Source organism: Petaurus breviceps, unplaced genomic scaffold, assembly GCF_028583685.1.
Source record: "Petaurus breviceps papuanus isolate PSGF00001 unplaced genomic scaffold, PetGlider_PUasm1.0 90865, whole genome shotgun sequence".
NCBI lineage: Eukaryota > Metazoa > Chordata > Mammalia > Diprotodontia > Petauridae > Petaurus > Petaurus breviceps.
In genome coordinates, this window is record NW_027187367.1 from 4,783,901 (window position 1) to 4,800,482 (window position 16,582).

At 42.2% G+C, this 16,582-nt stretch overlaps 1 protein-coding gene across 1 annotated transcript in view; it reads right to left on the bottom strand.

The window, feature by feature from the left end:
- Positions 1 to 16,582, bottom strand: part of ZBTB12 (zinc finger and BTB domain containing 12) — a 98,587-nt gene that overhangs the window by 1,926 nt on the left and 80,079 nt on the right. Inside the window, 2 exon segments of the mRNA XM_069073292.1 lie at positions 1 to 492; positions 1,009 to 1,096. The exon segment at positions 1 to 492 is cut by the window's left edge and continues 11 nt beyond it. Of these exon segments, the coding sequence (XP_068929393.1) occupies positions 1 to 467 (467 nt within the window). The 5' untranslated portion in view covers positions 468 to 492; positions 1,009 to 1,096.

Below are 16,582 nucleotides of genomic sequence, written 5' to 3' on the forward strand. Positions count from 1 at the left end.
GGTGGGAGGAATGACTTGGTGGAGCTGAGCCCAGTCAATCCAAACCCTCCACTAACTCCATCCTCTTTTAGGCCAATCTTGGGTTCAATGAATTGGCTCAAGGCATTTCTACATTTTTCTACCACATGCTCCATCTGGAGATAGGAGGCAGCAGTCAGATAGTTGACAATGTCACGGACAGCAAACTCCAGAGCACCAGTATAGCAGGAGAGGAGGAGGTCTGCCACGATTCTGGCACTGTGCATTAGCGAGACCTGCAGTTCTGAACTGGGATTGAGGAGAAACTGGTCACGAAGAAATGGGGAGCAGGCTGCCAAGATTACCTTGTGGCCCCGGAACTTGAGGCTATCGGCCACGATAGTGACATCGCAGAAGCGCTCTTCTGCCCGGAGCTGGTTCATGTTTCGAAGTGTAGCAGCCTCATGCCCCGGGAGCTGGAATCGCAAGACTTCTACTCCAGATGCCATGGTATGGGTGTGCTGGGGGATTTCCCTGTGTTTGGTGGAGGGCGAATTAGTTAGGGAACCAGTCCTTCACTCTTTCCCCAATCCTCGGCCCCATCTTCTCCCCTTTCCCCTCTCCCCAGGGGCAGGTATGCCACTTCCGTCTCCAGACCACCCCCACCCCTCAGTTTCTGCTCCATCCCATCCCAAGGGTAGGGAAGGCGAAGTCCCACGAGGGACGGAGTCGCATACTTTCTTCCCCAAGCATCCCGCCCACGAACTGGGGACCAGGACAAGAGAAGGGGGGTAGGTGTGCCCTAGAGGTGTGTGTGTGGGGGGGCTGGGGTTAGAGGGTTCCCTAGTCTGGGGCAAGCTCGCCCTTTCCCCGCCCCGCTGGGCACGTTTACACGCGCCCGTTCCCGACCCCACCCCCACCCCATACGCGCCGCGCACGCCCCCCCAACCCAGCACCTTACTTCCTTGCCCCGCAACGCTCGGGACTCAATTGCTCCACGGGACCTGTCCCCCTGAATCCCCCGACCCCATCAGCAAGCGCGCCTCTCACCTGGATCGATTCCACGCGCAGTTTTTTTTCTTTAATTCCCCCCCGCCCCTCCGGGGGCCGGCAGCACCCACCACGCACTGGCAGGCCTGAGTGACGCGCAGGCGCAGGAACGTGCGCGCCCGTGCGCGCGGTCTGGCGCGCGACTCCGGCACCGCGTGGGCGGGCTGGGGAGGAGGGGCCGAGGCGGGGAAGGCTCGTTCCAGGCGGCCTGGAACAGCGCGCGCGGCTTCGTCTGCTGGGGTGGCTGCGGCTCCAGGAGGAAGCTAGAGGTGGGGGGGAAAGAGTGTGGGGTGTGTGCAATTCAAGGGGTGCGATACCGCCCTTTTCTCCCCACTTTTTCCCACCCGTTTACCACTCCGTTCAAGGGTCCAGGAGTACTGGCCTCCTCCCCTTGGACCAGTATTATTTGTCCGCCGGAGCGGAAATACGTCCGTCCTCCCTTCTTCCTCCGCCCTGCTTTCTTACGCCCGAACTTCTCTCCCCCTCTCTCCCGTTGCCTCCCTGCCCTCTGGAATCGGGCTCCGCATGCGTGCTAGTCCCGCGTCCTGGCAGCACGGAGCTGGGACTGGGAGCTGGCGCTTGGCTCACGCTGATCTCTGTGCTCCCCCTTTCCGGAGACAGCTGCCATCCCGGGATCCAGCTGTGTGGAGTTGGGGGAGTGGCAATCGGTCAAAGGAAAAAAAATGTCCGTGTACCAGGCAGCGTGCTAGGAGCTGAACAAAGACAGAAGTGAACCGTATTCACAGAGCGTGCACTCTGGGGGATATGGGAGTAGCTACATGCTGCAAGCAGAGATTTCTTTCTCACCCAGACTATTGGGACAGCAGTTAACGGGGGGTATGGGTACAGGGTGTCGATAGAGCATGTGCATCTACACCGATAACTCCAGGTATTGAAGAGGGAGAGAACTATTGGTAATATCAGGAAAGGCCTCTTTTGGGAGTTGGCACCTCAGCTGAGTATGGAATGCTTGCATGAACGAATGAAATAGTATTTAACTATAAAAAAGCTTGGATAAAACACTAGGTCTGGAGTCAGAAGGCCTGAGTTCAAATCCAGCCTCACACACGTCCTAGCCTGTATAATTGTGGGCAAACTTCTGAATGCATGACAAAATGGATTTACTGGAGAAGGAAATCCATTTCCTTCGGTGTCTTAGTCACGAAAAGGTCAAATGGGGTCACGAAGAGTAGGACAGGACTGAACAACAAAAATATTTACTGACTATTAAAGCACCTATTTTCTGCCAGTACAGCAAAGTATGAAGAATACAGATATAAAAAAGGAAGTCAGCCACCCTCAAGGAGTTTACTTCTGTCTGGCTGGAGTGGTGAGGGAAGGGAGTTTTAATCTGGTGACTCATTCCCGAGCTAATGGTGCAGTTGATTGTCACACCCTTTCCAGAATCCTCGTAGAATTAATTTGATTACTTTTCTCTCTGCTTTTGGAGGAAATAGAGTTAGGGAGTGGTGTTGCTCGTCAGTATCATGGGTGGATGAATCACCTAGGGCTGGAGGGGACCTGAGTTTTCTAGTCCAGTTTTCTGTTGACTCTCATTTAATAATTTTCTTGCATTGTTCTCATTTCTCTGCCCGATTTTTCCTCCACTTCTCTTATTTGCTTCCTAAGGTCCTCTATGGCCTGTAACCCCCTCTTTTTGTAGTTGAACCTGAAGCCCAAGGAAGTTAAGTGACTTGCCCAAAGTCACACAGGCACCCGAGGGGAGACTCAAATGCCTAATTTTTTTTCAAATAAAATTGTATTGATACATTTTGTTTTTACGTCAGCTATATTTCCTAAGGTAGCCCTCCCCTATCCCTTCCAAACAGCCATTTTTTAAAACAAAGGGGAAAAGAGGAAACAAGGTTCAGTAAAATTAAATAGCACATTAAAGGACCTAACCTTAAATCTTGGCTCTCTTGGTTCCTGTGTAACCTTGGACAGTCACTTCACTTCCGTGGACCTCAGTTTGGAAAATGAAGGCATAGATGGTCTTCTCTCTCTCTTTAAAAAAAATTGATTTTTTTTGTTGTTTTTTTCATTACCTAGATTTCCCCCCCCCCCCCATCCCTCTTTTCCCCCTCTCACGAAGCTATCCCATATAACAAAGAATTTCTTTTAAAATAGAAACTCTATAGCCAATGTCCATGTGACATTTGGCTTTGGAACAGGTAGATGTAGTAGGCAGATGAATTTGCACTCAGTCAGGACTTCTTCGCCCAGTGAGTGTATTTTCCTCTACCTTCCTAGGGAGTATAACAGTCTATGTAGAATGGGGTAGGAGCTGGGAGTGCACTAGTGTCAGGTGAGAAAAGGGTGGGGAAGAGACAAGGCCATATTGTGGATGGATAGATGGAAAGGAGGGGTTATACTTAATAGCATTTTTACCTATATAATCTCATTTGAGATTCAAAACAGTCCCTGGAGTTAAGTACTACAGTTACATTTTCAGATGTGGAAATTGAGACTAGAGTGAAATACTTCAAACATCATACCAATAGTAAGTTTCAGAAATAATATCTGAAACCAGATATTATATCTGAAACTGAGACTTCACTGCTGAGAGGCATAGGAGAGAAGGGCGTACTTTCTAGGAGTGGAAAGCCTTGACCATATTTGCCTTCTATTCTTTCATTTGTTTGGATCTGTTTAACAGCATCTTGATTTCTCATAAAGTCATTAGCTTCCATTTGCTCCAATCTAATTCTGAAGCAATGATTCTCCTCATTGAGCTTTTGAGGTTCTTTTTCCATCTGGCAAATTTGGCTTTTTAAGGCATTCTTCTCCTTATTGCCTTTTCGAGCCTCCTTTGCCATTTGAGTCAGTCTGTTTTTTAAGGTATTATTTTCCTTAGTCAGGCTGTTGACTCTCATTTAATAATTTTCTTGCATTGTTCTCATTTCTCTGCCCGATTTTTCCTCCACTTCTCTTATTTGCTTCCTAAGGTCCTCTATGGCCTGTAACCAGCTTATATTTTCCTTTAAAGCTTTTGGTGCAGGAGTTCTGACTTCACTGTTTTCCTCCTGTTCCATGCTTTGCTCCTTTTTGTCCCCAAAATAGGAGTGTAATATTGGAATCTTCTGTCTGCTTTGTTTCCTTTGCCTGCTCATTTTGCCACTCAATTACTTGACTTTTGGGCTTTTTGTCACAGTAGGACTCTGCCACCAGACAGGGGAGCTTTTGTCCCAAATGCTGGGGTTTTCTCAGCTGTCAGAGGTATTAGATGGGTGCCCTCTCTGAGGTCTCCACACAATCTGGCAAGCTGGACACACACCTCAGGACCTCTACCCTAGACTGCATTCCAGATCCAATCAGGTTAAAGCAAGAGCGATTACCCCTCAGACTGGTGCATGGTCCCCCTACACTCTGCAGGCCAGGAGCTGAAGCTGCCACAAGGCACTGGCTGGCTGTGCTGGCATCTCAGCGGCTTCTCTTTCCGGGGGTAAAAGCCACGCACTCCCACTTACTGGTCCCAAAGTCCAGACTGCACTGGCCTCTCACTTTGTTCTTTGCATCTATGTGTTGATAAATCTGGAAATGGTCACTGCTGCTGCTGATATGGAGTCCCTCTGGCCAGAGGCTGGTCAGGCCCACCCTGGGGCTAAAGCCTTGATGTGGAGCTGGGCTCAGCTCCCAGAGCACTGCGCTGGATTCCTTCCAGCCTGCCAGGCTGTCCCCAGTGGGAGGTTAGCTTCTCTGTGTCACTTTGTGGGTTCTGCAGCTCCAAAGTTTGTTTAGAGTCCCCTTTTTACATGGATTGGGGAAGGTGGAAGCCGGAGCTGAGGGAAGGTCTTGCTTCTACTCCGCCATCTTGGCTCCGCCCCCTGCCTTCACCATATTTGCCAAGCAGAAAGGTATGGTAGCCAAAAGGAACCCTAGTTTAAATTATAAATTTATTTGCAAAACCTTATGAAGGATGTCAGTAGAAAGTAATAATAATAACCAGTGTTTTAAGGGAGCACTTTAAGGTCTGCAAAGGACTTTACAAATATCTTGTTTTATCCTCACAACAGCCTTGGGAGGTAGATGCTATTATTATCCTCATTTTACAGATGGGGAAACTAACGCAGACAGGTTAAGGGACTAGTCTGGAAGTTTGGTGGCACAGTGTATCAGGGTCTAGAGTTAAGAAAATGTGACTTCATATATGGTTTTAGACGCTAGCTGTGTGACTCTGGGCAAGTCACTTAACCATGGTTTGCCTCAGTTTCCTCAGCTATAAAATGGGGATAATAACAATGCCCACTCCCCAAGGATGTTGTGAGGATAAAGTGAGATTCTATTTGTAAAGTGCTTATCCGCATAGTGTCTAGGATATTGTTGTTCAGTTGTCCCACTCCTCATGACCCCCCTTTTGGGGTCTTCTTGGCAGAGATACTGGAGTGGTTTGCCATTTCCTTCTGCAGCTCATTTTACAGATGAGGAAACTGAGGCAAACAGCATGAAGTGATGTACCCAGGGTTGCCGTGGGCTGCTCAGTGTCTAGCACATAGCATGATTCAGAGATGTGAAAAAGAAATGACCAGGCCATGTGGGTAGTTCAAGGAAGAATGATGAACTCCATTTATTGATTCTTAGGACAAGGTTTTTATAGAGCAATGAGACAAAGGAAGGGATCTCAAGTATTCATATCCTTATCTTAGTCTGTCTTATCCTGGAAGAAGCATGGCAGAAGGCTTTTGTTCTCTAGGTGCCAGAAAGTCTTAGGAAAAGTCAGTTAACTCCTTTCATATGTAGTCACTTTACAAAGGATGCTCTGGAGAGCTGGCTTCAAGGCCTGAAGCCAAAGCTGCATCATCAAGTACATCTGCATAGGAACTGACCACCTAAGAATTCAAATATTTTGGTTTTGAACAACTAAAGTCTTGGGGCTGAGCCTGTTGGTCTCAGAACTCAAACAACATCCCTTATAAGTGTAACCCTTATCAAAAGAGCTCAGGAGCTAATTTGACAAAAAGTCACTTCTCAAAGAGGTCTTTGATATTCGGGCCCACTGATATCAAGGTAATTATCTGAAGTCCTGGCTCTGGTCTCTTTGGCTCCCAACACAGGATCACACAGCTAGTAGATAGATATCTGAGGTCAAATTTGCACTCTGGCAACTGAGTCTCCCTAAATCCAGGCCAGCACTCTATCCATGCGCCACCTAGCTGTCTTGGTATGTAATAGTTGCCATAGAAATTGATTATTCAGGGGCAGCCAGGTGGCTCAGTAAGAACACTGACCCTGGAGTCCAGATGACCTGGGATCGAATTCGGGGCTCTGATACTTAGCACCACACCCAGAAATAACTGGCTGTGTAACCTTGAGCAAGTTACTCAACCCTGATTGCTTTTAAAAAAAAGGAACTGATTATTCCCTTCTCGGTTGTCTAGATCACATAGCTTGCAAATGTTTGAGGCCAGATATGAAATCTGGTCTTCCTAACCCCAGGTAGGAAGTTATGCCATCTGATTATGAATAGTATTGTATTGGAAAATAGCAAGAAATTGTGGAAGGGAAGTTCCCTGAAAGTAACCCAATGAAAACAGATCATAACAAGCATTTAAACATAATGTGACAAGTAATATGGGCTAGGATTATATTTGGTCGGTGCTGTAGTAAAAGCTGACTACACCAGACTTGTTTTCCTGCTTTCTTTAATCTTAATCAGTCAAGTAGAAAGTAATACATAATTCAGCGACCACATGGCACTATTCTTAAAATAGGAAAGTACTAGAGGATATTCAGTGGACATGTGCTGACTTCCCCAAAAGCCCCCATCCTCATTGGATCTTAGCCTACTAACTGCCAGACTAAGTTCACACAGCTTGAGCTTTCTATACTGAACCAATTCAAACTTTGACTGTGGGGAAAAGAGATGAAATATCACTCTGAAATATGAGAATTATTAAAATCTGGCTCTGTCTCTCGTTGCCTTTAGGAAACCTGCTATTCATTGTCTAACCTAATTCACAGATTCCAACAATGGACTTTTTAGTGATAATATGGTTTACAACAACACAGTAAAATAGTTGTTCCATAGCAAAACTATAGGGAAACTATATTATCCTTTCTGACAATCTTCCCAAAGCTTTCTCCTTCATCACTCCCAGGCAATAGGTAGAAAGATTTGGGAGTAGAGTTGCATTGTGTATGCAGATGTTTACAAAGGATATGTAAACAATTGGAAGGAACTGTGGGGAGAGTGCCAGGGGTTGGAAGAAGTCTCTAGTATTGACCTCAGCAGTGACCAAGGGCCATCTCCACTTGTGCTGATCTATATCTGGCAACTGGACCTGGATGGCTCTGGAGTTGAAGGTGAGGCTGGTGACTTTGCACAGCCCTCCCTCACTTAAATCCAATTCACTTGCCTGTCTTGGCATCACATCCCTTACATTATGCTCCTCTTTGAAAATGAAGGACAAACAACCTGTGAATAGAAAGAGAAAATGGCTAGTTTCGAGGTAAAACTCCTCTGCTTCCTATCGCAGAGTGAATATAAATAACAATTGTTTGTTTTGACCAGAAACCCTGAGGGTCTTCCCCACCCAGATTTACTTTTTTTCATTCTATTTGACTAGGTAAAGAAGCCATTCTCTGCCTCTTTTCTTACTTAGCCTTAATCACTGAATGAGGACTTTGCTTCAGTTTAATAGGCCTCAGCTTAAAAAGGTCAAGGTCTCCCACTGTATCTCAGGACCATCCCCAGTTGTCCTGATATGTATCTGGCCCCTGGACTCAGATATCTCTGGAGGAGAAAGTAAGACTGAAGATTTTGCATAACCCTGCTGGCTCTGGGAAACCCCTGGAACTCTGATTGAATCTTCCTATTTAATGAGGCATTTGCCTGAGGCTATATGCCTTTCATTATCCTTGGCCCAAATCTCTGTTACTCTTAACTTAGCCTAGCCCTCTGTTGTCCAGCTACTTCCCACCCTTGATCCTATCAAAATATCTATACCCAAATCTGTTACCCATAAACTAGCCTAAATCCTCCATTGTCGGTCTTCTCCAGGTAGCCTTCAGCTACCTTTAATCCCATTACTGGAGTCTGACCTCAGTTCCTCAAGACCCTCCTCAGACTCCTCCTCAAGACCCTCCCCAAACTCCTCCTCTAAACCACCCCTAAATACTCTCACAATCTTTCTGTATATAAGATCCATCTTGCCTCCATAAAGAGGCTGACAGTAATCTAGCACAGATTCACTCTGAATTAGATCATTCTGACTCGCTTGTATTGGACAAGCATCACAGATATTTAGGCTCCTTGAGAGTCTGCCCACTATGGTGAATCTTCAATAAGCTTTGCTTTAATTTGGCTGAGAGAAGACTTGAATCGAATTCATTCGGCAGGACCTGACTTGTTGATATTTTGGGGTCTCGAGCACCCCTAAACCACAAACCTCAATACTTCTCTTAAATCTAGTTCAATTGCATGTCATGTCATCATCTCCCTGACATCATAGTCCTCTTTAAGAACAAACAACAATAGCAGTGGCCACAAGTTTCATGACAGCCTCTAGCCTGTCTCTTTTAGAATGTTGATGAATGGTGGCAATTGTGATCTGTCTTACCATTGAAACACTGTAGGTTTCCTAAACTGGTCACCTCAGCCCTCTAGGATTCTTTCTGCTGAAGAGAAATTGAGGCCTGGGAGCCATTCCTCAATGACTGTCCTCATTGTTCCCAGTTCTTTACTACTACAAAAAGTACTATTATGAATTTTTTTAGTTTACATGGGGATTTCTTATCAAAGACCTCTTTGGAGTATGTGTCTGGTAGACTTTTTTTTTTTTTTGCTTTTTAGAGGGCAGTTGGGGTTACATGACTTGCCTGAGGTTACATTGCTAGTTTTTGTATTGTGTCTGAGGCTAAATTTGAACTCAGATCCTAAACTCCAGGGTCAGTGTTCTATTCACTGTGCCACCTAGCCACCCCCAATAGACATTTTTAAAGAAACCAGTTCCTTTAAGACGTTGTTCACCTGGGGAGGGGGTGTCTGTGTTGGTGTGTTTGTCTGTGTGTCTGTCTGTCTCTGTTGTGTTTCCTAGAGGAGACTAAAAGTAATTAAGCTGGACTATGGTTACTCTGGAACATAGGGGGAGAGACCCTTTCACAAACTGGTTGAATTTTTTCTGGTTTAGGGGTCAAAACAAACCAAAGAGATTCTTACTGAAAGTCTATTATTTAGCTCCCCCAAAGCAAAGAAGCCTGAGTAAATCTAGAACTAGACACTGAATGAGCTAAATATTCATATTCTGATGGGAAGAAAGCTTGGTAAAGAAAAGTTTGCTAGGGGTGGCTAGGTGGCACAGTGAATAGAACACAGTCCCTGAAGTCAGGAGGACCTGAGTTCAAATCTGGTCTCAGACACTTAACACAAAACTAGCTGTGTGACCTTGGGCAAGTCACTTAACCCCAATTGCCCTACCTTCCCCCTCCAAAAAGCAAAAAAAAAAAAAGAAAAGAAAAGTTTGCTAACAGTAAGACTAGTAGAGGTAATGGAATTCCAGTTGAGCTATAATGCTGTTAAAGTATTGTATTCAATATGTCAGCAAATATGGAAAACTCAAGAATGGCCGCTGGTTTGGAAAAAAATCAATTTATGTTCCAGTCCTAAAGAGAGGCAATACCAAGGAACATTCAGATTACTGAACAGTTGTGTTCATTTCACATGCCAGCAAGGTTATGCTTAACATTCTGCAAGCCAGGCTTCAGCAATATGTGAAATGACAACTACCAGAAGAGCAAACTGGCATGTGAAGAGGCAGAAGAACTAGGGACCAAATTGCCAACATTCACTGGATTATGGAGAAAGCAAGGGAGTTCCAGAAAAAAAAATCTACTTCTGCTTCATTGTGCTTTTGACTGGGTGGATCACAACAAACTGTAGCAACTGCTCAAAGAGATGGGAGTACCACATCATCTTACTTGTCTCCTGAGAAGCCTCTATGTGGGCCAAGAAGCAACAGTTTGAACTGAAGCTGGAACAGCTGATTGGTTTAAGATTGGAAGGGGAGTACAATAAGGCTGTATATTGTCACCTTATTTAGCTTATATGCAGAGTACATCATGTGAAGTGCCAGACTGGATGAATCAAAAGCTGGAAAAATATCAACAATCCTGAGATGATGGAAGAAAGCAAATTAATTAAATTAAGAAACCTTTTGATGGGAGCTGCTAGGTGGTAGTGTAGTGAGTAGAACACCAGCCCTGGTGGCAGGAGGGCCTGAGTTTCAATCTGGCCTCTGACACTTAGTAGCTGTGTAACTCTGGGCAAGTCACTTAACCCTACTTAACCAATCTCCCCCCCCCCCCCCCCCCCCAAAAAAAAAAAGAAGAAGAATCCTCTTGATGAGAGTAAAAGAGGAGAGCATAAAAGCTGGCTTAAAACTTAACAGTAAAAAAACCAGACCAAAACTAAGATCTTTACAAGTGCTCCCATTACTTCTTGGCAAATAGAGGGAGAAGAAATGGAAGCTGTCAGACTTTACAGTCTTGGATTCAAAGATTACTGAAGATGGTGACTATAGCCATGAATTTAAAAGAGGCTTGCTCCTTGGAAGGAAAACTGTGGCAAACCTGGACAGCATACTGAAAAGCAGAGACATCACCTTGCTGGCAAAGGTTGGTATAGTCAAAGCTATGTTTTTTTCTGGTAGCAATGTATAGCTTTGAGAGTTGAACTATAAGAAAAGTTGAACCCCACAGAATAAGTGCTTTCAAATTGTGCTGAGAAGGTTTTTGAGAGTCCCTTGGACAGCAAGGAGATCATATCAGTCAACACTTAAAATTAATTCAGGTTATTCACTGGAAGGTCAAATACTGAAGCTGAAGTTTAAATATTTTGGCCACATAATGAGAAGATGGGACCCACTGGAAAAGACCTGATGTTGGGAAAGATTGAAGACAAAAGGAAAAGGGGATGGCAGAGGATGAAATGGGTAGGTAGCATTATGGAAACAACAAACATGAACTTGGACAGATTTTGAGAGTGTAGGGTAGAAGGCCTGGCATATCCATGGGGTCATAAAGAGTTGGATATGACCGAACAACAATAAAAAGGAGAGGTTCTTTCTGAGTCTCTCTAATTATTGCCTCACTTGCCTGAGACAAAGCTATACTAGATTCAATGGGGGCCAGAGAGAGAGTAGCTAATTCTCCCATTACTGGCAAACTTCTAGGACACACTTTTCTCCATTAATGGCACAGTGGAGCCACCAGTTTTACTTTGGACACAATGTATTGTATGAAGAAATAAAAATGACAGAGCAGTAGGAATATATACAAATATACACAAAGGTCTATTCTGGAGGTGACAATTTTGAGGGAGGTTGATTTTCAACATATGTAAAAGAGGAGAAGTTAGTAAATAACTATAAAAATCATGTATTGTGGTAACACTGAAAGAAGGCAATTGAGGAACTGCCAGGAACTATTGACTCGTGCTTTTCTCAATTCAATTTCATTTAAGGCAACAAGCATTTATTTAGCACTTACTGTGTGCTAAAGATCCTGTGGGAGAAGCTGAGGCTACAAAGTCAAAAATTAAGCAGTCACTACTCACTAGGAACTTACATTCTATTGGGAGTAGGGAGAAACAAAAATCACAGAGATAAGGAAATACAAAATATATAGTAAGACAAAGAAATTGCCAGGGAGGCAAAGTACTAATAATTGGGGGAATCCAGAAAGACTTTTTATAGGATGTCATACATGCATTGTGTTTTGAAGAGACCTATGTCTAATGGTAGAAGTGCCAATGCTAAAGGATATAATTTCAATCTTGGGTAATAGCTTGTGCAGAGGAACAAAGGTGGGAGATGAGACATACTGTGAATGGGAGACATTGAGTTTCCTGGAGTAGTGTGAAACCAGTATGGAAGTATAGTCAGGAGTAAGATTTTGCAAGGCTTTAAATGACCAAAGCAAAAAAGGTTTTCATTTTCTCTTAGATAATAGGGTTCTTGAGGCTCTTGAGCAGTGGTTCTTGAGAATATGACCAGACATGTGGAGGATTGATTACAGAGGGAAGGGTTGGATGCCAATTAGAAGGCTTTGGCAGAAAAATGCAAATTAAAGCAACTCTGAGGTGATTCCTCACACCCATCAAGACTGACTAATTGAAATGTTCCAAGCATGAAGTGATGAAGGTTATATATATGAGTATAGAAAATGATTATAGAAAATTATTCAGGCCAGTCTTTTGGTAGTTTAGATCTTATCTTAAAACAAAATAAGAATCTAATAGGTCAACAAACAGATATTTGGTAACAGATAACAGATAATTTGCTTAGCTATAGCAGGGAAAACATTCAATAAGGATATAAAATGGAGACACCACTGAGAACAGCTTTTCTTTCTCAGTGGTCCTTCCTTGGTAGTCCTCCAGCCAAGCAACACAGCCAAGTAGCAGATCTTTCTTGCTTTTTTACTCAAGTTACCAGGAAGTGATATCAATAACCAAAACCTTTAGGCCCTAAACCAATTAAGTCTCAAGGATGATTTTGATACCTTTTAAGATAGATTGATTCACATGGTAAGGACTCTGGTAGATATTCTTCCTGCCATTGGAGGGATATGAGAGTTGTAGAGGTAGAATTGACTTAGACTTAAAAAGTGATTGTATATGGTGAGAAGGAGAAGGAAGGGGCAAGAATTAAGGATGAATTTGGGGTTTCTTTTTTTCCCACTTCTTTTTTGGAGGCAAATGGCAGTTAAATGACTTGCCCAGGGTCACATAGCTAGTGAGTATCTGAGGCTGGACTTGAACTCATGTCCTCCTGACCCCAGGATTCTATCTACTGCTCCACCTACTTGCCCCAAATTTGAGGTTTCCAACTTGGATGACTAAATGGCTGGTGGTACTCTCAACAGAAACTGGGAATTTGTGAGAATTGATGGGTTTATGAATAGGATAATTAATTCCTTTTTGGACATGTTCAATTTGTGATGCCTCTGAGACATACAGGTAAAGTTGTTAAACAGATCGCTGGTGATTTGGGACTAGAACTCTGAAGAGAGATTAGGCCTAGATTATGTAAATTTGGAATTCATTTGCAGAGGTGATAATTGAACTCATGGCAACAGATGAGATCACTGAAAGACAGAAGATTAGAAGGTCAAGGACAGACTTGGGGTAGGGCACCCATGGTTAGGAAGTAGGATGATAGTTGCCTAGCAAATACTGGAAAGAGCCTGTCAGATAGGTAGGAGGGGGAAAAAATCAAACAACACTGATCTAGCAACACAGCTCTACCTCTTGTCCACAGATTTGTCAAATTGAAATTTCGGTAAATGTAGCTTTCATCTGAACCTGCAGTTTAGTAACTCTGTCAAAGAGGAAATGAGGTTAGTCTAGTATGGCTTGTTCTTGATTAAGTAATACTGACTTTTAGGGATCGTTACCTTTCTAGACGATCACTAACCATCTCTTAAGTTACACATTCTAAAAATTTGCCAGAAATTGAAGTCAAGGTTTACTAGAGTGAGTAGGCTCTACTTTATTCAGTCTTTGTAAGAATTAGGATATTTGCCTTATGTCAGTCCTATGATCTTGCTCCCATTTTCTTTAAAATTATTATTATTTTTTAAAATTCTGAACTTAACACCAAAAAAAAAAAAAAAAAAGAGATCATCTCCATATACACAGCAGAATGGAAAAAGGAGATTGTAAATGAAACCATGAATCTCCATTTCATATCACTTAAAACGCATGTGTGTGCAGACACACACACAAAAAACAAATCCACAGCTTAGTTTCAAAACTATCCTGCTTGTCTGGGGTTTTTTTCTGAACTTCTTTTGCTTGTCTTTTATATGTCTCCTATTTTTGGAAATGTTTCAGTGCCCTTCCTTTTGGGGCATCTTATTGCTAACTTTTTTTCCCCTTCTCCCTCCTCCACCCCAATTAAAAACAGAATAAAATCCTTGTAATAAATAAGCATAGTCAAGCAAAACAAACCCACACAGTAGCCATTAACAAAAAATTCTTCACTTTGTATCTAACATCCCTGTGAGGAGGTGGGTAGCTTGCTTTATGTCCTCTGGAGACATGATTGGTCATTGCATTGATGAGTTTTTAATTATTTCAAAGTTGTTTGTCTTCTCAGTGTTGCTATTCTTGTATAAATTATTCTCCTGGTTCTGTTCACTTCACTCTGCATCAGTTCACAATTCTCTCATACCCTTTTTCACATTTTCTTATGGTGAAATAATATATTACATTGCATTCATTACCACTATTTGTTTGTGATTCTCTAGTTTATAGGAATCCCATCCCATCTCTAATTCTAGATCTTTTTTTTTTTTTTAATGCTCCTTTTATGATTAGGAAGTTTGTTTAGCTTGTGATTATTCCATTCCTGGCACCATCCTCCCTCTTAACTTCTCTTCCCATCCCCATTTGTCTCCCTGTTGAGTTTGAGATACACCAAACTTCCTGTATTCATCTTACTTTTTCAGTGTAGATAAAAGTGAAGTTCTTTTGGTGCTTGCTCCTTACTATTCCCTTCATGTTTGTATTCTCTTCTCCTTATCCTAGTTAAGAGAAGTATCAAGTTCTATCCCTTCTTTCTCCTTTCTATAATAGTTTATTACTTTTACTTTTTCTTCCCTTTCTCCTCCCCAAACCCTCTGAATATAAACAGTTCACTCTAGGTCCCCCAGTTTTTTTCTTATCTAACATCTTTAATACCCTTCAAAGAAATTCAAGTCCTGAGGGGATACTTGTTTCTTTCTCTCTTGTTAAGATTGTTTAGCATTTTATCTTCACTTAGCTCTTTTGTACTTTCTGGGTTTCCTTTGATTGTGTTTTGCATTTCAAAATTTCTACTAGGCTCTGATCTTTTCATATTATTGGAAATAATCTATTCCATTAAAAATCTGTCAGTGCCAAATGATGGAAAAGAAACAGTAAAATTTATGATTCTCTGGAAAAAAAAATCTGTCAATGTTCCTCCAGCCTCCCCCCATTATCTCATTTATTTGTTTGTTTGTTTATTTATTTAAGTCTTTTTTGGAGGAGGAAGGCAGGGCAATTGAGGTGAAATGACTTGCCTGAGGTCACACATCTAGTAAGTGTTAAGTGTCTGAGTTCTGATTTGAACTCAGAGCTTCCTGACTCCAGGGCCTATGCTCTATTCACTGTACCATCTAGCTGCTCATTATACTCAGTTTTGTAGAATAAGTTGTTTTTGGTTATAAGCCTGTATCTGTTGCCTTTTGGAATATGGTATTCTAAGATCTTTCATTTATACTGGAAGCTGCTGGGTTGTTGATAATGCTGATTTTCTTTAAATGTGGAAACTCTGAATTTTGGCTTTGACATTACTGGAACTTTTCCTTTTGTGGTTTCTTTCAGGAAGTTATCAGTAGATTCTGTCTTCAGTTTTTCCTCTGGTTCCAACAGATGTGGGAATTTTCATGTATAGACTGTTTAGGCTCTTATTCATTTTAAAAATCTTGGTTTTGGGAAAATCCAATGATATTAAATTACCATCTCTTCTTGACCTGTTTTCTAGGTCAGTTAAAAAAATGAGATATTTTACATTTCCTTCTATTTTTTCAAACTTTCAATTTTCTTCTAATGTCTCTTGATGTCTCCTGCAGTCATCAATTTCTGTTTGGTCTATTCTGATTTTTCAGAAAATCTGTTACTTGGGTAAAATTTACCACTTTCCTTCTAAGCTATTTATTCTCATTTCAATTCTTTCTTCACTTTTTATCTCTTGCTTTATTACTCATGTAATTCTTGTGGACAATCAATTTTTTCTTTGAGTCTCTGCTTTCACTTATTATAGAATTATTCAATCTCTCCTTTTGGGGTAATCTCTAGATATACATTAATTTTTAACATGGAATATTTTTAATTATTAATAATTAAAATTAATCCTTTTAATTCTTTGGTTTATTCATCTTTCCAGCTTTAGTTCCTGAATTGGAGCTCTCCTCCTGCTACATTTTTTGGTTGGGTATTCATCCTTGCTTGGTCTTGCCCTTGGTCATCTAAGTTCCTGAGCTGACCTCTATATCTCTTTTTTTTTTTTCATTTTTCAAATGCTTTATTAACTTCTGATTTACATCATTCATTTCTGCCAGATTTTGAATTACAAATTTTCTCCCCATTTTTCCCCTACCCACTCCCCCCAAAATAGCAGCCCCATAGTATATCCCCTCCTCCAGTCTGTCCCATATTTTCTCCCATACCCCTTTCGACTTTTCCAGTAGGGCATGGTGGATCTCTATGTCCCAGTGCCTGTATATTTTATTTCACAATTACATGTAAAATAGTATTAATAATAGTATACATATATTTTTTAAACATTTGATTTTAAAACTTTGAATTCCAGATTCATTCCCTTCCTCCCTTGTCACCCACCCTTACTGGGAAGATAAACAGTTCAGTATAGGTTGTACATGTGTGGCTAATGCAAAACAATAACATAGTAGATATATTGTAACTATATTTCCCTCCCTTCTATCCTACTTCCCACTTGTTCTATTCTCTACTTTGATCCTTTCCCTTTTCAAAAGTGGGTGCTTCCAACTTCCCTCCCCCCCAGCCTGGCATCCCCTTCCCCCCTACTCTCCT